General features: G+C 37.4%; 1 protein-coding gene across 2 annotated transcripts in view; it reads left to right on the top strand.

The window, feature by feature from the left end:
• Nucleotides 1-24596, top strand: part of Agbl1 (AGBL carboxypeptidase 1) — a 704812-nt gene that overhangs the window by 372971 nt on the left and 307245 nt on the right. For both annotated transcript variants that reach the window (XM_078051197.1, XM_013356285.4), the window contains exon 19: nucleotides 5494-5670. In XM_078051197.1, the coding sequence (XP_077907323.1) occupies nucleotides 5494-5670 (177 nt within the window). The remainder of the gene's footprint in view (nucleotides 1-5493; nucleotides 5671-24596) is intronic.

Genomic DNA, 24596 nt, shown 5'->3' with positions numbered 1-24596 from the left:
CAACAGTCACTTTGAATGCCAATGGTGTACATGCACAACTGAAAATTGGAGGTTGCAAAAAGGGACCAAAAAAGAAGAACCAACTGCAAGTTGTCTTGAAGAAACTCACTCTAAATATAAAAAGACACATTAGATTAAAAGTAAATGGGCAGAGAAAGACATATAAGCAAAAATAGTTCTAATTAATTTCAAACACATCAAACTTCAAAGCAAGGAAAGTTATGGATAAAGAATGGCATTGAACAATAATAAAGGTGTTGATCCTTCAAGAAAGTATAACAGTTCTTAGCATGTATGTGCCTAACAATTTTAAAATACATGAGACAAAGAAATGCAAACAGAAATAAATAAATCTACTGTTATAGCTGAGACTTCAAAACCCCAGTATCTGAAATGAAAGACAATCACTTTAAGGACACAATTGAATTCAACAACACCATCAATCAATTGAATGTAATTGGCAACTATAGACTCTTCCAAGAACACCAGAATACATATTCTCCTGGAGCTTATATCAAACACTCACCAAGACAGATCAAATTGTGGGCCAGTAAATACACCTTAAAAGAATAGAAATCATTTAATATCTGCTCTCAGACACAATGGAATTGAACTAGAAATCAGTAGAAAGGTTAACAGAAAGGTTTAATTCCCAAATGTGTGGAAATTAAAGAACACACTTCTAAATAACACATGAATCAATGAAGAAATCTCAAGAGAAATTATAAAATATTTTTAACTAAACGAAAATGAAACTGCTACTAATCAAATTTTGTGGAATGCAATAAAATCTGTGCTTAGAGGGCAATTTGTAACATTGAATTTATTTATTAAAAAAGGAAAATTCTAAAATCAATCATCCATGCTTCTACCTTAAGAAACTAGTAATAAAAAATTAAAATTCAAAGTAAATGAAAGGAAAGAGGTAAAATATTAGATAGACCAAAACTATATATATATATATATATATATATGTATATATATACATATGTATATTATTTGTCAAAATACTAAAATATAAATAAAAGAGATTGAAAAATAGGAAATCAAAAGCTGGTTCTTTGAAAAATTGATGACAGCATTAAATCTGTAGCCAGGCTATCTAGGGAAACAAAAAAAGAGAGCAGGCACAAATTATTAATACAAAAAATGAGAAGTGGGACATAACTACAGATCCTGTGGATATTAAATGGATAATAACTTCATAATTCATGGAATGCTACAAATTTTATAACCTATATTAAATAGACCAATTCCTTGAAAGACACAAACTACCCAAGCTCATACAAAAATAACAGATAATTTGAAATGGCCTATATATTACAGAAATAGAATCAATAAATAATAATTAGTAACCTTCATAAACAACACTAGGCCCAGATGGGTTCACTGGTAAATTTTACAAAATGTTAGAGGAAGAAATTCTTCAGTCTCTTTCAGAAGGTGGAAACTGAGGGAATATTTTAAAAATAATTTTATAAGACTAAATATTTCTATTAGATCAACATTAACCTAATACTGAAGCCAGACAAAGACTTAGAAGAAATCAACAGATCAGTATCATTTTCTGAACATAGATGCAAATTCCAGAAGAAATGTTAGCAAATCAAATCCAATAATATAGCAAAAAGAATTATATACAGTATATAATTAGGATTTATCCCAGATATGCATGGCTGGATCAGCATTTCAAAATCAATTTATAGAATTCATCTTGTCAACAAACTAAAGAAGAAAAATCAACTGATTCTGTGCAGAAGAAGCATTTGAAAAAATCCAAAATCCATACATAATAGAAACTCTCAATAAACTAAGAATAGATTCCTCTTTCTGAATTTGATAAAAAAATTTATGAATAAGCTACAGTTACATAAATTCTTAATGGTAAGAAATAAGCACTTTTCACACTAAATCAGGAGTGAAACAAGAATGTACCCTCTCACCACTCCTTTTCAGCATTATGTTGGAAGGTGTAGCAATGTAATAAGACAAGAAAACAAAATAAAGTCATACTGATTGCAAAATAAAGAAATAAAACCATCTTTATTTCTGGAACTCCAGAATGAATGATTAATGTGTTGCAGCACACAAAGATAATATACAGAATTTAATTGATTTCTTGTATAACAGCAATGAGCAAGTGGAATTTGAAATTAAGAAGCTCAATACCATTTATATTAGTATGTTCCAAATAAAATACCTAGTTTTATGTCTAACAAAACATGTATTATATCTATATGAGGAAAATTACAAAAGTCTGATGAAGAAATAAAATAAAAACTAAATAAGAAGAAATATTCATGTTCATGGATACAAAGACTTGTTTTAGTCAGATTTGTTATCTCTGTTACCAAAGGACCTGACAAGAACAATGTAGAGGAGGAAGTTTATTTTGGGTCATAGTTTTAGAGGTTTATTCCATGGTTGAGCAGCTTCATAGCTCTGAGCCCAAGAGAAGATGAAGTGAGGCAGAACATGATGGCAGATAGAAGTGGTGAAGGAAAACAGCTCAGGACATGGTGGCAACTTCTAGAAGATAAGAGAAAATCTAGATGACTATGGGTTAGACAACGACTTTTTAGATATGATATCAACAACTATATCATAATCTTTAGCAGAAGAATTAATAAGCTAGACTTCATTAATCTTATTTTTTTTTCTGCTCTATGAAACAAATTCTCAAGAGAATGAAAATATAAGCTACAGACTAGAGAAGAAAATGTTGTAAAGGATGTTTGATAATTAACTATTATCTCAAAGAACAGAGTTTACATAAGAACATAACAGTTTATATAACAAAACTTTTCAACTCAACATTATAAAAAAACAAACAACCTGATTAGAAAATAGACCCAAGATCTTAAAAGATACCTCATGAAAGATGAGATACAGATGGAAAATAAGCACATAAAAAGATGCTCCACACTGTTTATCATCTGGGAAGTGCAAATTAAAATGATAATATGGTACCACTATACACCTGTTAGAATGTCCCAAATTTGGAACACAAACACCAACTATTGACAAGATTGGGGATCAGCAGGGACTTTCAGTCATTGTTGGTAGGAATATAGAGTGGTACAACCGCTTTGGAAGACAGTCAGGTGGTAATTACAAAACCTAACATACTGTTACCACCAAGTCCAGTAATTGCAATTCTTATTATTTACTTAAAAGAATTGAAAACGTATGTCCACATAAAACCTATGCATGAATATTTTGTAGCAGCTTCATTCATGATAATACACTCAAGATACCTTCAGCATCTAACCAATGGAACATTATTCAGTACAAAAATGAAATGAGTTATCATGTCATGCAGAGACATGGAGGAAACTTAAGTGGGAGACAAGGCAACATGAAAACTAGTATGACACCAGCTATATGACATTTCAGAAAAGATGAAACTATGGGATAGTTCCCAGGGTCTTCAGGGGAAGGGAAGCAGGAAGGAGATGAGCAGGTGAAGCACAAATTACTTTGTGAAACTACTTTGCATGGTACAGTAATGTTAGATAAATGTCACTATACATTCAACCAAGCCCATAGAATGTGCAAGATCAAGAGTGGACCGTAATTTAAACTATGAACTTGGAGTGATAGTGATGTGTCAATGTAGGTCCATGTGTTACAAATACACCATTCTGGCGGACGATTTTGATAATGAGGGAGGCTATACCCATGTAGGACCATGGAGCACATGGGATATCTCTGTAACTTTCTCTTCTCTCAGTTTTGCTCTGAATTATAACTGTTGTTAAAAAATGAACTATGTTTTAAAAAATAAAAAATCACAAAAGAAGTAAGTTTACAAAACAAAGATCATTAAAGTAATATGAGTAAACTTCTTACACTGAGCTAAAACATTGATAAATGAAAATTGATTTTGAGTATTTTTAATCATTTTCTTTAAAGTATATGTAAGCAGTATGTTTATGTTTATCTAAGGAGATCCTTAGGGTCTGGACTAGTAAGTTCTATTTATTTCAAAAAATAGTTATGAAGTCTATGAGTAACAAATTTCTCAGCATGCAGAGATTTTCTTGTGAATAAAATACACTCCTTCCCTTATGGAACTTCGAGGCTGAAGAGGAGAAACAAACACACACACAGAGTAACTAAATTGGAATTGTGAAGAACATTTTGAAGGCCGAAGATAGGGCAAGAACTCAGGGAGGGAGGTATAAGTGTGGATATGAAATCAATTAGAAGGCAGTTGCAGAAGCTCAAGCAATAAAAACATTTTTTCCCTTTTAAAATGTTCTGTAGGTCTGGAGGGTATGTAGGAACATAGAGACCAGAATAAGTTATATGTTAATATTTATATTAATGTGTGTTTACATAATGCATAATATATAATAGAGTCAATAATGCAATTAACAGTTATATTAAACCCAAGGACAGTAAGTACCAGAGTGATAAAGAGATTTGCTAGATAGTCTAATATTTTTTTTTTCAAAAACTCCAATTAATTTGTATTCTTAACAACTCATTAGGCTTTTAACACTTTTGTCATCCAATTTGTCTAAAAGCCTGAAGTTTTACTGTTTGTTACCTAAGGTACGTGATTTTACATTACATGCTATTTTGTGCGTGTTTAGTTAGTCCTGAAGGGAGAGAGCCCTTCTTGTTAATGTCACTGAAGTTCTGGGACTTCCAAGCTCAGTATTTTTTGCTGACCCAAGGACTAAATGTACTATCAACTCTGAGTCATCATTCCCTCTGGGGCAGGTCAAGTGTTGGAAGCCACAGCTCTGTCAATCAGAGTGACTAGAGTCTACAGATGCCTTATAACTGGAGATTAAGTGGTCATAAATAAAGCCTTTTTTACTCCAAAGTGGGATATATAAACCCAGAAGGGATGGAATTTTAGGAGTTTTATAATTGATCCAGCTTCAGATTTATGGCTTAGAGAATAAGGCTAAAAAGTTCATTTTGGCAATTCCATACTCATAGGAAACAAATGAACTTCATAATGCTCCTGCTTGAGAGTCTTCAGTGGCCCCTGCGGCCTTCTGAGGTCAGTGAACGGTGCTTAGTCTCACCCTGTAGAAACACTAAGGCTGGATTGAGTTGCTCTCTAAATTCCAGGTCCCTATAACATCTGTGATTTCCCATAGGCTCAACCCAGCAATGTAAGGGGCCAAATATACATGCGCATCAGAAGTCCACAGTGATGCACAAAAGCCAAGTCTAAAGATTATATTCTTTGGAGTTGGGAAGGTAGGCATCTGGATCCCATTCTAGCCATTTTGTAGTTGTGGAACTTAAGTTCTTTATTCTTACTTTCCTAAGCCTCAGGTTCTTTATCTGAAAAATGATAAAATAAGTTGGTATCCATTTCTTAGGATCAATAAATGATTCACAGTAGCATATATTAAGTGTGTGATATACGGAGATGCTTCATAAATGTTAAGAAGCTATTTTTTATAATGAATAGTGCTAATCACCTGCAACTCATCAGAGTTTGATTTTCTTTTTTTCTAATTGTAGACTCTTCCCAAAATCCTTGATAAACTAGCACCAGCATTCACAATGAGCAGCTGCAGTTTCCTTGTGGAGAAATCCCGAGCCTCCACTGCCCGGGTTGTGGTGTGGAGAGAGATGGGGGTGTCCAGAAGCTACACCATGGAGAGCAGCTACTGTGGCTGCAACCAGGGCCCTTATCAGGTATGTGAAGCTGCAGGCCCCTCATGCCTTCTGTCTAGCAGCAATACATAGGAATGGGGAGCAATAACAGACCCTCTCATCCCTACTCCACCACCTGAAAGGGGAAGAAGGCTCCACATAGAGTCTGCCCTGCTCCTTTCAACGATCACCTTTGCCTGTGGCAGCAGCACTGTTGGTCCTGGAATCTATGTGTGCATGCTTTCCAATTTGGTTCCTTAATCATTTCTCCTCACCAGCAAGCAGCAGGAAGCCTCTTTTTAACCTGTGCCCCCAGCTTTTACAGAATCTCTGCCTGCCTGGCTCTGTTGCGTTCATAGAAATCTGTTGTCTGTTGCAACAAGTGAACTATCTCATAAACATCATTGAGGGCATAAGTCATGTATGTATATTGTCAATACACTTATAAATTGTGTTTTTTTCCTATTCTAGTTGAAATCAGCAGCTCTCTGTGTTATCCTGCTGTCACCAGGGCACACAGGAAATTGTGTATAGTGCAGGTCTCCCAGAATGAGTGGGTCTGAGACTCATGCACCAGTGTTGGGGGGGAAAGTGATCTTGTATAAATCATGTTCTTTCTACAGCTATATTAACTGCATGAGCAGCTGGATAGCTGCTATAGCAGGCTGTTCTGGCTGCTCTTCCCACTCCCCCATAGAGAAGCATAAATAAAGGACATTGTGACACTGCCAGGGTAATAGAGTCTTTTAAATTTCTTAGGCAAGCTGACAGACGACTCCTTGGTGACTTCCATTCAACCCCAAGAATACCTGGACCTCACCAGTATTAAAACTCATTGTGTTGGCTTTGATACTCTCCTGGAGCAGCCAGGAAGCACTTGGCATCTATGCAATCCAGAGCTTGTAGAAATCTGTTAGCTATCAAAGGCAGTGCACAGAGTGACAGGCCATGAACATTATCTAACTTCCCCACCTGGTCCAAGAGATGTTTGACACTGGGTTAACTTAACCGCTCATTTTGGCCCATTAGTTCTGTCAAATAGTCCAAATGATTGCTTCAAGGATTATTGTATTACTAGATTAATAAGTTATTAGGCTGCATTAATTCTATTTACTCATATTAATGTGCATGCAGAATAAGAGTTCAGATCATTATGTGAGTAGCAAAAGACCTCACCCTTCCATATACCAGCAGTGCTGAAGCTACTTAATTCCTAGAATGCAGATTTTAATGTAGATTCTGGTCCTCCTCACCACACAGAATATTTGTAAACACGTATATGAATTGACTTTGAGATTATATCATCAGGAATCTATTTACTTTATTGGCATACAAACCTATATGATTTCAAAAATAAAAGCCTGGAATATTGTCATCCTAAGGCCTTATGGACATTGATTTGTGCCTCACTAGTGTATGCCTCCTTGTAGGAAGGGGCCTGTCATTTGCTTAAAAGACTTTCCATGCAACCCTTCACAGATTTATTGGATCGGTGACTTTCATTGACTTTGTTTCTCCAAGCACCAATTCAGACTAACAGCTTCTAGTCACATAAGTATCAATGCCATTCATGATAAATCAACTGGACATTCAAGTCCTTTGGAGCTTCCTGAAAACTAAAGGGCTCATAGGTGCAGGCCCTCACGAACTCTCTGTCTTCCATACAACGTGCAAAACAACTGTTAGAAATGAGAAAGAATGGAAGACTTTCACCCAGTGGGATGACTTTCAGTTATCAATGCAGCATTTATCCTGTGAAATTTTCCACATGGGCTTTGCATGGGGTCTCCAGAAGGAGAATGGAAGGAGAACTGGCTAGAGAAAACCGTAATGGTGCCAAACCTGCTTTTGGTTTAATGGTCCCATTCTCTATATGAAACACCTCTCTGAATGGATTGGTTTTCTCCTTCCCTTTGTTTTCTTGTCCTTACAAACATGGTTGAGTAGCTGAGCAGAATCACAGACAGCAAGCAAGGGCATGGTGAGTAATTTTACATATGGGAGGCCCCCCCACGGGGGAAGGAAGCCAACCCAGAGTTGGGTGTTTCAGTGATTTTCAATTGAGGTATATAATAAAGTCTATGAAGCAGTATAGAAATTTCCATCCTGAACATATTGCAAATGATTTTTGTACATTGAGAAGCTGAGTCCCAGTTGGGTCTTGAGGTTATTATTCTAAGGTCATCTTTCCATTTTTTGTTTAGCATTACCATTTATCCAAAAGATGGAGGATACTTAAGTACACCCATGAGGGGCATTCCCTCCTTCCTTCATAAGAATATAAATATTTTTGCAGTTTCTCTGGTTAATGTGGCTTTAAAGTAGTTCCAATCATTTCTCCCCCAGCACACTAAGTACCTGATTTGTTAGTAGTGAAATGAAATATCATTTCTTACAGTGACATTTATGTTGGAACTGCATTAAAGAATATAAGCTATTACCTTCAAATAATTATTATTAACATGATATTTTCTCTTCTATTTTCCAGTCTATAGTTGGCTAATTTGAAAAAAAAAATTCTCCTGCCTTTATTTCTTTAGAATACAGTCTCTGCTGCTTCTCATACACTGAAGATCCATAATTTAAATTTTATGTAAGAGTCCCACCCACTGAGAGATTTACTTTTTCTCTTAGGGACTGGCCCAAAGGTATTGAGGTTGTGGAGGGCAAGACTAAATAGAATGATTCATCCTTTGGGGGCTCATTTTTCAGAGGCATCCAGTCTATGTGGACAGCTGTGTGGTTCACACTGAGAGCCTGTGACCTGGGGTCACATATAGGGTATGTCTGCACATACAAAGGCATGTGACTGGACCCTGTGGGCTGCTAGTGGCTTAGGAGGTCAATGTGAGCACTCCCACCCAAGCAGGCTCTGGACCTGCTTGTTGGCCACACCACTGACTTGTGGGACAGCAAAGTGGTCTTCGTCAGAGGAAGAACAGAAGATGGGTGACTCCGCTGAGCCTTGAAGAATGAGTGAACGGGTCCTTAAATTTCTTTATGTGAGCTGCCTCTTTGTACTGTGAACTCTCCAAGCAATCTGTCTTCTCCCACCCTCACAGAGGGATCTTTCAATAATCCAAATCTACTCAAGTCACATAATCTGCCCAATGTCTTTATTATGTCTAGAGAAAATTCAACTCTTTATCCTGATGTTAAGACCTTTTACAACCTCTTCATTTTTTTTAAATGTTCAGTACTTGCTCTCATGCAGAGTAGGTATTAAATATGTGATGACGGACAGATGAATGAATAAGTGAACAAATGGATGGATCAATAGTAATTTCTAGGCTGTCAGAGGGTGATCCTCTATGTGCATGGGTAACTAGAAAAGAAGAAGAAATCTCTGTGGTCTGGGTGTGACCAGAAGTCACACTAAAGTGGAGATTTTAAGAGTCTTTGCAGTGCATGGAAATAGAAAATGTGTGGGCGGGAGAGGGAAAGGCAGAGAATGTAGAGCTGAGACCTCTCAGACCTGTCACTATGTGCATGATTTGAGAGCATTTAATGGATTCTTTCCCAGTGTAAGACAATTCTAGTCCAGGTGTGGAATCTCTTACAGCCACATTCTAATAACAGATGATGATTAGCAGAAAGACTTACATCCATATGCATGGTAGATGCTGTCGTCCACCCTCTAGGTGCCTGTTGAGCACCCAGGCATGCATTTCCCCTTGCTTCTCCCAGCTGTGTCCATTAGGAGGAATTGACTATAGCTGCAGAAATGGCCTTGCCCAAAGCTGTGGTTCCTTCCTGACAGCAGCCTGCATCCAATGGCTGACCTATGTGAGGTGAAAAGGCCTGGCCTCCTTGCCTTTACTGGGACAATTCCAGAGGGCCATTCCAGCTCTCAAATCCCCGATAGGATCACTAGAGCCTTTATTGCATTGCAGATCTACTTCCCCTCTGCCCAATTTTGCTTTCCTCATCGCTCACAGGTGTTGTTCCAATGAGTACTCCCCCAAAGTCCTGATACATGTAATTCTCAGAGTCTCAGAGGATACTTCCTGGGGAAACAAATTATAACAGTGCTTCAGAAAGACTTGGATGAGAAAGCATAAATGTTGGAACTAAGTATTCAAGCTGTAAGATGGTTTGACAGGGATGAATTTCATATAGGCAATTAAGATATCTGAGCTTAGCATTTAAGGCTTCCCATATCCTTTCTTTCATACTGTGTTTGCCTTAGTTACTTAAGGCATGGGCCCTCATCTACCACCTTCCTCAGCTGATGCTGGAGACAATAGGTTGGTGCAGGATTTTTTTGCAGTGGTCCAGAATAGAGGCAGATATTTTGAGTGGATGCTACAGCAAATGATTACAGAGTGGCCGAAACAACATAAGTTTATGCTCTCATAGTTCTAGAGGGTAAACCGGGTAAAAGTCTGAAATCAAGGTGTCAGCAGGGTGATGTTCCCTCTAAAGACTTTAGGACAAAATCTGTTCCATACTTTTAGCCGAACTTCCCAAATCTTTGATTTTCCTTGACTTGTGGATGGATAAGCCCCACCTTTTCTTTTGTTATCACTGTGTCTCTCTTCTAATCTTCCTGTTAAGAACATCAGCCATATTGGATCAAGGGTCTACCTTATTCCAGGATGACCTCACCTTAACCACTTACATCTGCAATGACCCTATTTCTAAATGGGTCACATTCTGCAGTTCTAGGAAGGAGAAGAATTGGTGAGAGTACTATTCAACCTTGTGCTCTAGATCATGGAAAGGTACAGTATACATAGACCAAAGAATGAAGGAAATGATTTTATTCTTCTCTTTACATTGTCAAGGGGAAAAGCCCCACATGTTATAACAACTCTTGTTTATTCTTTACCCCATGAAGAAGAAAATCAAGTTTAGATTTTCTTGGAACATCTGGAAAAACACGTTTAAGAGTCATTCCGTGTATAAGGAGTGCTGGTTAATGTTGCTTGAGTATTATGATACACAATTTTAACATAGCAATAATGATAACAAACTCTTCTATGGTACTCAATTTTTGCTAAGCCCTTAACATATATTAAGTTACTCTATGTCTGCTATGGCACAACCAAAAATCACAGTTACTTCTCTTATCATTGTCATCCTTATTTTACAAATGAGGATGATGAGGCAGAGAGGTTAAGTAACTTGCTCAAAGTCATACAGCTAGTAAGTTTTAGAGCCAGGATTTGAAAATGACAGGTGTGGAACTGGAATCTTTGCTTTTAACCCTGTGCTTTCTGCCTTGTAGAAAGTGGTTGTTGAAAGGAGTCCTGGGCTTCAGAAACAGGAGACCCAGCTGCTGCACTTATCTGCCATTAAGTAGATCTGTAGCAACAGGTGAGTTGCTTAACCTCTCTAGGTCACAGTTTTCTGATTTATAATAGATGACATAATTAGAACAAAGAGATGGACATGTCTCTGCTAAATTATGACTATCATGAGTATCCAAGGGATTTCTGGATCATCTACAGCAATGTGAACCAGCCCTATTGTGGAAACCTTAAGAATCTTCAGCAACTTAATTCTGAATATGCACATTTTTTTTCCAAAAGTAGCTTCTTTGCTGTGAACACAATTCATTATTGTTAGGGGACTTTGTCTGCTTAATCCACACATTTCCTTCTCACCTTGTTTATTTTATCCTGGCTGATCTTCTCTTTAAAAACAAACAAGCAAGCAAACAAAGGAACAAAAAAAACCCCACAAAACTTTTCAAATTAAGCAAAGAGGGATGGGAGGAATTTAATACATATGAAATAGCATCTTTCTATCAGTTTCTCCATTATTGGAAATGTGGGAGCAAAATCTTCAGTAAAACACCCATTTTAAGCTGTTACATGTGATCTCCTGTCTTACTTCCTATCCTCATTTCACTTCCTAGTGACTTCTCATCTTGTCCACAAGAGTCTAACACAGCTTTATAGATTTACACAGCCCAGACTGAGGACTCTCCTGCAGAATTGGCTTTGTACCAGGATACACAAGCATGAACATATACACACACATTCACAAACATAGGTATATAGCAATGATTTTCAACCATCAGGTCATAAAGGAAGCATATCTTATTGTTTAGTGTAAGTTCCTGTGTCAGCTACAAAGATCCAAGGAGAACTCTGCCATTCACAATCATTGAGCTTGAAACAGTCTTGATAAAAAAGTTTAAGAGTCTTTCCATGTATAATGAGTGGTAAATATGATGTTCCTCATACTTCCTATTTTAGGGAGATGCTATAAAGACAGAATGAGCCACTATCAGTAAAACATTGATCACTGTTTTCATAGGAAAAACCCACTACATGTTTACTCTCAAAACATATTTACTGTTTGTATTATTATTGATGATAATAATTATTAGTGTTGATTTTCTTTTTCTGTTTGAAATAATGGACTTTTAGACATAATCGTCTTAATCAGGTCTTCTTAATCAATACCTTTGAGTTTAAAGGTATGGTCTCTGTGATAATATAAGCTCTAATACATAACCAGGTTTAAGAATCACAGATTTTGGCTTTTATAGAGACTAATATCCATATATCTATATTTATAGACTTACCTACATCAAAGAAACTCCTGCATGTATTATTTAGACACTTCCCTTTTTTATCTACCATTTATTCTAGCTATCAAATTTCCTATGCAGCATAATCTATAGTCTAGCCTATTCATATCTGATGTCCTGAGAAAAGGGAAGGGGAAGATAAAGAGAATGGAAGGAATAAGCCTGGATGGCAGAGGGAGGAACAAGTTTAAATATCTAGGAAGACTGTTGAATTTAAAAAAGCTATTTTAATCATGACTTCAACTCTAGAATATAGGTTGGATTACTATTCTCAAGTCACTGCCTTCTCTTACAGGCGGCCATGTACGGGAATATCATTCTTTTAGGTCTTTGAGGAGGATAGATAATTTACTTTCATTAGTATAACCTGAGGAATGGTATTTGGTTATCTAATCTGAGGAAAATTTGAGGAGCCTTCCCTCAGATTTTAATGTACATTAAGATCATCTTCTGAGCTTTCTTGATTTTGGGGACATGGCTGAAGAATTTGCATTTTTTTATCAAGGGTCCCAGGGCTCAGTCATTGAGGGACTGAGGTAGGATGCCCCGATGTAAAAGGCAAGGTCTTGAAACTATTTTTTATTTTTATTAGTCTTAATCCTGATCCTTTGTGGGTTCTAGAAAATTCCCCATGGCTTTTATTAGGGAGTCTCAAATTCACCTCTTTGTTTTCCTTTTCTTTCATGTCCATGCTCCTTGGTGGATTAACTTAGTTTCCCTGTAAGTGTTGCACTTAAAAACTGGTCTCATATCCATTCCTGTGAGAATTTGTAGAATTTTTGTTTCTTTGTCTTTATTTTTTTTTTCCTCTGGCTTTTAGGACCCGCCCCCCCACCCTCCATAGAATTCCTTAAATTGGTGTCTTTGAACAATTTTTTAATCTATTGTTTTGTTATGGAGCTGAGGCCTCCTGAGGAACTGAAGCAGCACGAAGTTCCCCTCTTCAAACCCCAATTCTGGTGACCCTGTCAGGAAGACTTCAGACATGTTGCTCAGAGTCACAGGAATGAGTTTATTGAAGGGATAGGAAAAGGGAAAGGAGACCGTATCCAGGGAGAGAGTGAGTCCTCTTTTAGAGGAGAAGGACAACGTGTCTCTCTTGCACTCCAGGTTTATTAGGAATCCCAGAGAAGTTTCTAGAAGGTCTTGCCCAGGTCCACCTCTTTACTTTTGACTGACAGCAAGGTGACATCAGACTTTCAAATCCCTTTGTCATGGCTACACTTGGTCACCTTGGCTCATGCTGACGAGTTCTAATTGGATTCTTCATAGTACATTCTTACAGATTTTATGGTTAGGAAGAGCTATCCTTATCTCCCAGAATTTCAGGATCTGGTCATAAGTCTCCTGGATTCCTCCCATCAGCATTATCTTGGGCCTACATTTCTCCTGCAGTTAACAGGTAGTTTGCTGAGGAATGTAACATATCCTGTTCACTTAGACTGGGCAGGGCTACAGGTAAAATGCTTCTTAGCAAAGAAAGCATGTAGAGGTCAGCACAGTGGCCCCATTTTATAGGATTACTCTCTTAACTTCGTGTTCCCACCGTCCTCATCTGTCTGTTCCCTAACAATTTTAAGAGCCTAGACAGAGATATAGTTATATACAAAATTGTTCCACTTTGTGTACATTTTTCTGGGGAAAGAAGCTATAGTTTTAAAGAGATTCTTAAAATTGTATGTTATCCAACAAATGTGATTTAGAGCTCATGCCTTAATTTTTTGAGTCTAAGATATCTTGAAGGCCCTTCCTTCAGAGTCTCCTAGTTTTTGGTCAGCTCTAGAAGTGCTTGGCTTGAATTTGTGTGAATCAACCACAGTCTGTAAATCACTGACTATTTCTGTCTCCATATCAATTAAGCACAAGAACAATGATGCATCTCATTAAGTGTATATTGGATTAACTTCCATCTAAATCTTCTGTGATTACATAGGATGCTAATCTTCTCAGGATGCTATTGCTCACAGGTGCTGATTTAGCCCAAGAAGCAGCAGCAGCAGCAGCACCTGGCATTTATCAGAAAATCAGAATGTGGGGCCCCACCTGCTGCAACAGAATCTGCATTTGAAGGAGATCTCCAGGTGATCCATGTTCCCAATAAAGTTTGAGAAGCCCTGAAGGGATCAAGCAAAGGAAATTGGGGAGCTATAGCCTTTTCCTTAATGCAGACATTGTTTCCAGAATGATTTTTTTTCTTCTTCTTTTTAAGGCTGGAATAAGATGTCCTATATGAATATAAGTTAAAAGTTGAAAGTAATCCCCCATATGAGACATTTTGTTGACCCCTGCTAACATTTTAATGTGCAATGAGCTTTTCTTTCTTCACCCATGTTCTATAACAGCCTTCTGCTCTCTAGAGCATAAAAAACGGGACTGTTTTCCAAACGCTTATTTTACCATTGGAGTATTGTTTTATTTCTTTGTCAATGTAGATATGAAATCCATATGCTAATCCATTATTTTGGTGTGAAACTACTTGAACTGCTTGTCCATACTCTCTCTTTTCTTATTAATTGTGATTCAGCAAGTGTTGATTTACTGTTCTGTTTTTATTTAACCAATTGCTATATGATCTCAAAGCATGTTATGAGCAGTTTATTAACTCACCGCAGGTTTGATGATATTATGAAATATTGTTCTCATTCTGCAGCCCTGCAGTTCCATAATGTCTGTCAGTAGTATAATAGAATATTAAAAGGAATTAAATAAAAATCAAGAGGTAGAAATGCTAATAAGGTTGCCAGCAGGGGCTTTTCCTGGGATTACTAAAACCCTGGGAGTCTTGCATTTTAAATGCCCATTGTAGAAAGTGATTCCCTGAATCAAAAAATAAGGACAGATTCTGACACTTGGGATAATCCATTAAGCCTCAAATGACCTCTGATTCTTTAAAAATAATTTTGCTTCAAAGGACCAAGAAGAAGAAAAGATAGTTTATCTTTGTAAATCTTACTCTCCCCATGTGATCAATGTAAATGCAATAAGCCAGCTGCCCTTAAGGAGCAGACATCTAAAACCAAAGAAAGCACAGATTTAAGCCAGGGTTTTATTTAACTTGTAGAATAGGGAAACAGAATCGGCCCAACTTGGGATGCTTCGCTTGGGTCCTTAGGGCACAACGGAGTCACTGGAGTAACATCTTCCTACAAAAGTGCTGAAAGGCAGAGTCCAGGTCAGGAGAAATTATCCACAGGGCATTTTCTCTGTCTATAAAATGAGGTGGACCCTGAATCTTCCCATACCTCCCTGATATGAAGTGATCACACAGTCCTCCAGCCAACTTTTCGACAATCTCCACTGTCTTCATTCCAATAGAGGTGTTACAGGGCTGAGGACTTCTGGGAAACCGAGGAAGCATGAAGGCCCTTCCCTCAAACCCAATTCTTGCAATCAAATTAGAAAGTTTTCAGACATGTCACTCAGAGTAACAGACGTAAGTTTATTAGAAGAGATGGGAAGGGGACACTCTTAAGGTAGAGACTAGGGCCCCTCAGAGAAGAGATGGACAGCATGCTCTCCTTTTTGGAATGCCAGGGAAGTTTCCAGAGAGTTATGACCAAGTCCATCTCTTCTGGACTTTTAACTGGAAGCAGGATGACATCAGACTTTCAAGTCTCCATTGCCATGACAATTCTAGATCACTTTGTCCTATGTTGACTAGTTCTAATTGGAACCTGTTCTTACAGATTTTTTGGTTATGGGGAATTATCCTTATCTCTCTGAAATCCATGATCTGGTATGTGTAAGGGTCCTAAAAGTCTCCCTCTTTAGAGTAACACCTGTTCCTGTTATCAGTATTATTTCCCGTCTCCCTTTTTCCTGCAGATAACAAATATTTTTCTTAGGAATGTGACATATCCTGTTGACTTAAGCCAGTATGGGCTGTAGAGATAAATTGCTTTTTAAAAGTGAAAGCATGTGGGGGTCAGCACAGTGGGCCCATTTTATAGAATTATTTTCTTAACCTCATGTTTCCACCACTCATGTCTGCCTGTTTCCTATCAGAGTGATCTTAAAGATTTCTATTTTTAAAGATAAGCAGTCATTCTTTCTACGCCTCTGTTCCCTGAATAACAATGAATAGAGAACCCCTTTAGAATACTTTGAACCCTGTTGTTAGAAGGCAAGCATTAGATATTGTTATATAAACTCATAATTGTTTCATCAGTCAACATGCATTTATTAGGTCTCTACTTTGTTTGAAGCTGAAGTTAATGACTGCACATGTACATAGGAAACTCAGATCCCTTAGCCAAGGCCAGACACATGGTCACTGCATCCTCATTCTTCATTCTTCATTCTTTCATTCATCATTCAGGAGACATTTTTTTTTTTAAAAAAATCCACAGTGTGTTAAATGCCAAGGATATGACAGAGTAGAATTGGCAGCTTCCTCCTCTCCCAGAACTTCTGGTACAGCCAGAGGCAGATAATTAAATAAGTGAGAAGAAGAAAGAGCAGGGTGGAAATATCTGGGTGCTCTAAGAGAACACAGGAGGAGGTGAAGATTTAGGAATTTGGCAAATGATGGCTTAGTTGAATAGGAATTAACCACAAGTTTTTTTTTTGGGGGGGGGGGCGTGTATGAAATTGAGAAAAGTAACATCTGGTAAAATAGAAGATATTTGTTTGAAAGGAGGACAGGTTCAAAAAGTTCCTAATTTTTCTCTCATTCTAGTTACTTTCATCTTTCTTCTTTCTTGCTTCACATTTCTAAATCTCACCGTGGAATTCCCCATGGGTCATGCTGCATGGGGCAAGAGTGGAGTTCTCAAGCACATGGTCCCACTCCTGATTCCAACATGACTCCCTTAGGAATACAGCCATATGTGGGTATTTCTGTGAAATTCAAAGTTTAGGGTATATCTGTGAATCAGGAAGATTAAAATGTTTTCTTGTCCTTAGACTGATAAAGAGTAGTGAAATTTAAATAATAGTAAATAATAGTAACCTTGATCATTTTGTTCCAAATGAAACAAACCTTTTGTTCCTGGCTATATACCCCACCAAATGTTTCTGAAAAACAACAAAAATTACAAGAGTAAAATATACCTTTCCTTTTTAATGTGGTTAGTAATTTACAAAACACATTTATAAACTTTATTATGTCAGATGAGCCGAAAAGCTATTATAGTCCAAACATGAGAGAAAACGGAAATGAGAGGTAAAGAAAGTGAGCCAGGGACATGAAGCAGAAACTAATGCAAAATATGGCATTGCTGTTCTGGGCAGAGCAGTCCCAGAGGTCTGCTCTGCTCTGTGGGATGTGTCTGGATAGCTGTTGTGTTCCAGAGGAGGAAGAAGGAGAAAGCAGGTACATAGCAGAGTGGTCTCTGTACCACCCCACCTTCCTGCTTCTCATTAGTCAAAGTTTGTACCTGGAGGAATAAACTGGCATAATCAGGTTGTACCATCTGGCCCCTGCTACAGATCCTCATCCAAGCCCAGAATGATGGAAGAAGCCAGACAATTGGATGTGAGACTCATTGCCCTGGCTGTAGATTAGGAGCAAACAAGGGTCCTCTTAGGAATGTGACTGGCAGCTCTAGGGTGGAAGTAAGGGCTCAGCCAGAGCTGGTAGCACCTGAGGCAAAGCTTATCACTGAGGACCCAGGAGTGCCCCCTACCCCCCCGTTAGAGAGAAATGCAAAGAGGCACTTAGGGTATATGCTACACATTCCTGAAGCAAATCTTAATATTTTTAACTGCAAAAGTTATAGCGCAAATTGTTAGTATCCAACAAAAACATATATGATCCTTGACCTCAAAGTTCTACTTTCAGAAATTTAATTCCCAAATTGCATAGATGTCATTGCTTGTTAATGGTGAAAACATGGAAATAATCTCAATTCCCATCAGTAGAGGATTAATGAAATACATAATTGTCAGTTTGAGCGATGGACAACATGGACAGGAAAAAAGTAGAGGATAATTAATATTCACATGACCTTTGATACTTCAATACACTAGATGAATCACTTGTAGACTGAATTTTGGGTAAATTATTTATTAAAGTTAACTTTAGGCATCAGAAAAAGTGAATAAGGACTGTGCTTCCTTCATTGTAAATGTATATGTGTTGCTTAGCTTAGTCCCTGACACAGAATACTAGTCAGTTAATCATAATCTTTAACATTCTCCCATCCTACATATATATCATCCCAGTTGCATATTGTTATACTCAGCCACCCAATGAGAAAATTGAGATAGGGAAAATTTCAGTGGCATCCCTAATCCCTGACAATAAATCAGTAGTATTCCTTAATTATACCATTTTGTCTTGTGTTGATGAAATTTTCAGATGTCACAAAGCTGGGACAAGTAGTTATTGCATTACACAGCAAAAATTGTGTCTAAAAGATCTTAGCAAAATGGAATGTTGGGCGAAATCTCAAAAGGGGAACCTAGTATGGATTCTTGGGAAATTCTGCATTTGGTTAAAACAGAAAGAAAACACTCAACTACCAGAACATTTATAAAAGTATTTAAGGATTATTAATTTTCTTTTCATGTGATATGAATCAAACTTGAACTATGACTTAAAAATGCAAATGTGACATTAGATATCATCAAAATTATTATAGTGCATAAAGTGTGAAATCTGATATTTCTCCAACTCAGTCAAATTGTACTAAGAAAAATGTGTTGCATTCAATATGACTCAATTTCAGGCACATGAGGAAGAATTGTAGTAAAAGTAAGCATAAGTAAAAAAGAATCTTATAACCATCTAAATGGGATAGATTTTACCTCAAAAGTAATAGGTATCCATTGATATGACTTAAGGAAAAGAGGAATGGGATCATAACTACCTTTAACTTTAGCTCTGTGATGGGTGAAATGGTGCAGGGACCCCAGTTGGAAGGCTACTATAACAGCCCATTGCAGGAAGAAAGAGAAACATAAGAAACATATTCAAGAGATATTTTGAAGGTGGAAATGAGCAGATATAATGGGTTTGAAAGGATTGGAGAAAAAGGAGTGGGAAATCTACAGTCCATGAGGACTCCCAGATTTCTGGAATAGATATGATATTGAAAATGCAATAAGAAATCATCTTATGGGTGTGTTTGCCCAATCGTGTGCATACAAAATGAAACATTCATCATATAAGTTAATTGTATGTTAGGAAGAAAGAAGAGAAGCAAAATTTAGCTTGATAAGTAAACTCTCTAGTCGATTCTTTCCATGATATTGTGGAGGCTGCAATCAAACCATTAATGGAAGACAATGTGAAATTGCTGAGTTAACCTTAGAAGGACTTTCTAACATACACTCATTACTGCTTCAACACAACTGACCTTATTCTTATTGCAGACTAATTTAAATTCTAATGTTTTTTCTTCTATGCACTCCAAAATTCTTATTATAGGTTTCCTTACTACTTACAATTACCTTCCTAGAAATGCTAATCTATATTTTTGGTATGATTTTGACTGAAGAGAGGGACCCTGGGCCAAATTTAACTATATACTATACATAGTGTATAGTTAAATTACATATATATATATATAAAACTTTTGAGGTAAACTCCATCCCATTTAGATGGTATACACACACACACACACACACACACACACACACACACACACACACACATACACACATTGTGATGGTTTGGATATAAGGTGTCCCGCAAAAGCTCCTGTGTAAATCCAGGAATGTTCTGATGTGAAATGATTGGATTATGAAAGCTGTAAACTAATTATCCCATCCTAGTTTGAATGGACTGACTGGGCTGGTAACTGTGAGCAGATGGGGCATGGCTGGAGGAGGTGGTCATTGTAGGGGTGCCCTAGAAGGTTTCATCTACCCTGTGGCCCCTCTTCCCTCCCCTCCCCTCCCCTCCCCTCCCCTCCCCTCCCCTTCCCTTCCCTTCCCTCCTCCTCCTCTTCTTCCTCCTCCTCCTTCTCCTCCTCCTTCTTTCTCTCTCTCTCTCTCTCTCCTCTCTCCCCCTCTCTTCCTCTCTCCCTCTTTCTAGCTACATTGAGAAGAGCAGTCTCCCTCCACCACACCCTTCCATCATGATGTCCTGCCTCACCTTGGGCTCAGAGCAATGGAGTTGGCTCACCATGGACTAAACCTCTAGAACCATGAATCAAAATAACCTTTCCCTATTCTAAGTTGTTCTTGTCAGATATTTTGGTCACACTGACAAAAAGCTGACTATTCCATGTGTATATTCTAACTATGTTATAGAAAAGGTCAGGGAAACTGTGAAAAGCAGTATGACCCATAAATACCTGAATCTGTTTCTAATCTTATTTTCTTTTTTGCTATTTTGGAGTTTTTTTCTAGACTTTGTTCGTATGCACATCTTTAATAAAACTGGTGACCAATCTGTACATACATTTGTGGATCATTAATTTTTTAAATTAACACTACCATGAAAATTTCCAGCAGAGCTTTGAAGATTTTATGCTTCTAATGATTGAATTTTGTTCCAAGATTACATTGATTTCTCTAGAATTTACTTAAAATATTTGACATTTAAGTTGTATCCAAACTTTTTGCTATATTATACGTCCTTAGAAGGATCTTGTAAGTAAACTTTTCCCCTCACTACCTGTATTTTTAATCAGAGGTTAGACTCAGGAGGGAAATTGTTAGGTTTAAGTGTTGGAAAAACTTATGGAACATGACAAGGCAATATCATTCACCCAATTAAACCTGGCTTGGCATTGATCTTGCTCATGGTTAGTATGAAAGTTGATTTCTACTTGGAATTTTTAGTTTGTCCATATCTAGCACATTTAAACTGAATGAACAGGCAGCTCAGTAGAGGAAGGAAGGCAGAATAGACATGAAATTGCCACTTTTATTTTAAGTATTTTTCTCAAATTCCATTTGTTCTCTTAATTATGATGTGTATTCTCTACCCTCATCCATATCAGCTAACAGAAATATCTATTAGCAACATTTATTATAAGTTTTCTCTCTTAGATATAGTAACATAGAAAGGAATTCATGAGTTGGCTTTTCTATGTTTTAGCTCTTTTGAAATAGTATCCATGGCATCAGATTGGCTTCCAAAATGGATCATCATTTTAGCAGTCATTTGAAATCTCATTTACCACTGGCATCCATTACAGTCACCATAACAAATCAATTTGTGTGTCCTAACACACTCCTCAGGCACTCTTCAGTCACCCACGAATAGGTTGAATGCAGCTGTCATGATCAACACTCACATATATCCTAGGAATAGACCCTTCTCTCACAAATCTCCCTGTTATTACTGCTTCCTCACTGGCTTAAAATAGGGACAGAAATATGGCCTTTTGTGGCCCTAGTCATGAAACATTAAAGAGGTAGCCAAGAAAGGTGGTGAAATGGAAACTAACAAACTTCTTCCCTTCATCAAAGACACAAGAGATGCATTTACTTTAGGTTATAAAGTTCTTATATAATGATTACGATGTACAGTGGCATGAGATACCAAAAGGATTACCAAAGCAAGGTGATTTCTCTAGAATGGAGTTTCTCCATCTTAGGAGAAGAGATATCTCAGGAGAGGGTCTCAAGGAGTTTCTGTAGTGAAGGGGAAGCTCAAGTCAGGAGCAGAGAGGTCCTTGGCTTACATGATGGGAAAGAATTTCAGCATGTGCCAGTTAGAAGCATAGACAGAGGTTAATGATGGAAAAATCTCCTATATTCTAGGGTCCTCAAAATATCATATCTCTTTTTGCTTAATGTATTTGTTGGATAAATAACTGTGCACAAGATAATTATTTTAAGTGAGCTTATAGTTAACTTTAAGATTTATGGATTTTCTAGGAATTTCAGAGTGCCAGACCTTGGAGTAAAACTGGCTTAGGAAGTAATGGGCCTGAAAAATTATGTAGAACTTCTGAATTAAAATTTAGTTTCTTTGTCTTTCCTTTATATCTTCTCCTTTTTACCTATTTTTTCATTTCTTCTGTCTTACTTCATTAACTTATGGGGCTGGATAGTTCTTTGTTGTGAGGACTGACCTATGCATTGTAGGATGTTTAGAAGCACTCCTGGTCTTTACCCACTAGATGCCAGTATCACTTCCAAAGTTGTGGTACTCAAAACTGCATTTTGATAATGCCAGTTATCCCCTTTGGGTCAGAATCAATCAGAATTGAGTACCATTGCTTAATATAAATGTTTTGTTTTCCAGGTACCCTTTTAGAGTCTTGGTTTCTTTATCTGAAAAGCTAAAAAAAAAAATAAATAAATTGGACTATATCTGCTTACCCCCTAACTCTAAGGTATTTTAATGTGCCTAATCAAGGAAAATTAACTTACTGGTCTATATAATGTTTAAAGTCCTTGATTCTTGTGGTTCCTGAAGTTAAAAAAAATTACTGTTTTAAAATTGTCTTAAAAGAATTACCACGGTGTTACCAGATGGAGAACGGAACCATGATGGGCTATTATTTTCTCTGAGACAGAAAAACGTCCTTAAAGATCAAAACTGAAAATTTTTTCAGTGCTTATCACCGGCATTTGGATATTGGAAGTTCACTTAAGTATGATAGAGTCAGAGATAGGAGAACACTGGCCAAAGATAGAAGTAAAATAAAAGGCCCAAGCAAATGGATCTCAAGTCTGTAATTATACATATTGCTTCTTTTACATACAAACAAATGATAAAAGAATGAGGCTCAGGAATCCAGGAATTGTTTTTCTAGGAGCACATGTTTCCTCTTCACTTGGGTCCTTAAGACTTACAAGTGCTGAAGACTAAATGTGAAATCCACAGATTGCTTCCAGAGTAGAATAAAAGGAAAGATTATGAAATTCAGGACAATAGCGAGACACTGGAGCTCAGAATTTCCAGGCTGTAAGGGTGAAGCAGTAACAAGATGTGTAAGATAGGAAGCTCCACGCTGTGTTGAGCTGGATATATTTGGAAACAAATGCATGTTGACTGTCAGCCTGCCCCATGCATTGAAAAGAACCAAAGGCTTGGAAAGTCGAGCTTCACAGGCAAGATTATTCTCATCTGGGAGATAACTCTTGATAAAACAATTAGAAAGGAGAGGAAAGGAAATTAGATCTCTGTCATTTTTGTCTACTCTCTCATTGGTCTGTCTCTTTTTCTCTCCTTACCTATATTCCTAAATTATCCAAGCAGGACAACCTCTAAGATCACATAGTGTGCATTCATCACTGTGAGTGAATGTAACAAGTAACATTATTTGAGTGCTGTCGTGAGCTTATATGGCTTGGCTCCAACTTTATAATAAATCATAATATTTATTAGAGTTGACTATGTTTTCTTATGTGCTAGATTAACTGTCAATATAAACCTATAAGATAATTGCTCTTTTTATCATCTATTTTTTTTAGGAGAAGCAAATTATGACACAGAATACTTGGATAATATATCCAAGTTCACACAAAGAGTTATTTGAAAGAGCTTGGATCTGAACCCAACCAGACATATACCTTGATTCTTTGTTCCTTATGGCTATATCCTACAGTTTGGCTGAGCACTCTAAAGACATGGTCTTAGTTTACCCTCATGCTGCATTATTAATGCAGGTATATTTTTACCTTCATTCTGTAGATGAGGACATGGAGGTACAAGGAGAGTGAATCATTCATCTAAAGTCACATAAGTGAAGTAAGGAATCAGAATTCAAACTCTTTGATTGCTTGTCATCTTGGCTCGTCCCTTCCTGTTCTTTGCCTCCTCTTAGAGGTTATGATGCCAGGTCATGATGTACAAGGCAATGGCATAGTGACGTGGATACAATTAGAGTCATGTGTATATGGCAGCCCACTTATTTTGGAGAAGGGAGTTATTATATTTGGTTGCTTAGAGATGTCAAAGAAGGCTTGGTGGAGAAGCTGGTATTATCTCTGAGTCCAATTTTATAGGCAGAATTTAGTACCATTGCTTGGGGGTATTCTTGGAAGAAAGAATGGTTTTTTAAAAAAAAAAACAGAGTCCAGTGATTGGGGATGTCCTCTTGGGAATGCTGTTGCTCAGCTGGTCTTGAGTTTAGGGAAGCAAAAGGTTGGACTCTTTTCTCCAAAAGGTGTGCTTTTTTTTGTTCCTCGGGATTTTCTTGAAATTACAGTGATTTAGGAACACCCAGAAATAAGAATAATATGTTTGAGTTAGAAAGAGATAGGTACACATCCACTAAAGTCAGTAGCTGTGTATAACCTCAGAGATTCACCAAGAAAGTGAAGATGTTGCTGTTAGAACCTGTATGGCAGGTGTAATGGAAGTCTCTCTGACACAGTTGGTCCCCTCCAGTTATCACTGACTGATTGGATGCAGCAGTGGCTGGACTGGGGAAGTGGGGACACTTTCTTTAAGATTCATGGGGAATCATCACAGTAGGAAGCCTCTGGCTCTTCTAGAAACAGTGGGGGATTTAGAGTTGTCCTTTGACACTATCCTTCTTCTGAAATAAATAACAGGTTTGTCCATTTATTT

This window comes from Ictidomys tridecemlineatus, chromosome 5, assembly GCF_052094955.1.
Source record: "Ictidomys tridecemlineatus isolate mIctTri1 chromosome 5, mIctTri1.hap1, whole genome shotgun sequence".
In the NCBI taxonomy this organism is placed as follows: Eukaryota; Metazoa; Chordata; class Mammalia; order Rodentia; family Sciuridae; genus Ictidomys; species Ictidomys tridecemlineatus.
This window is presented reverse-complemented; position numbering and strand designations above follow the sequence as displayed.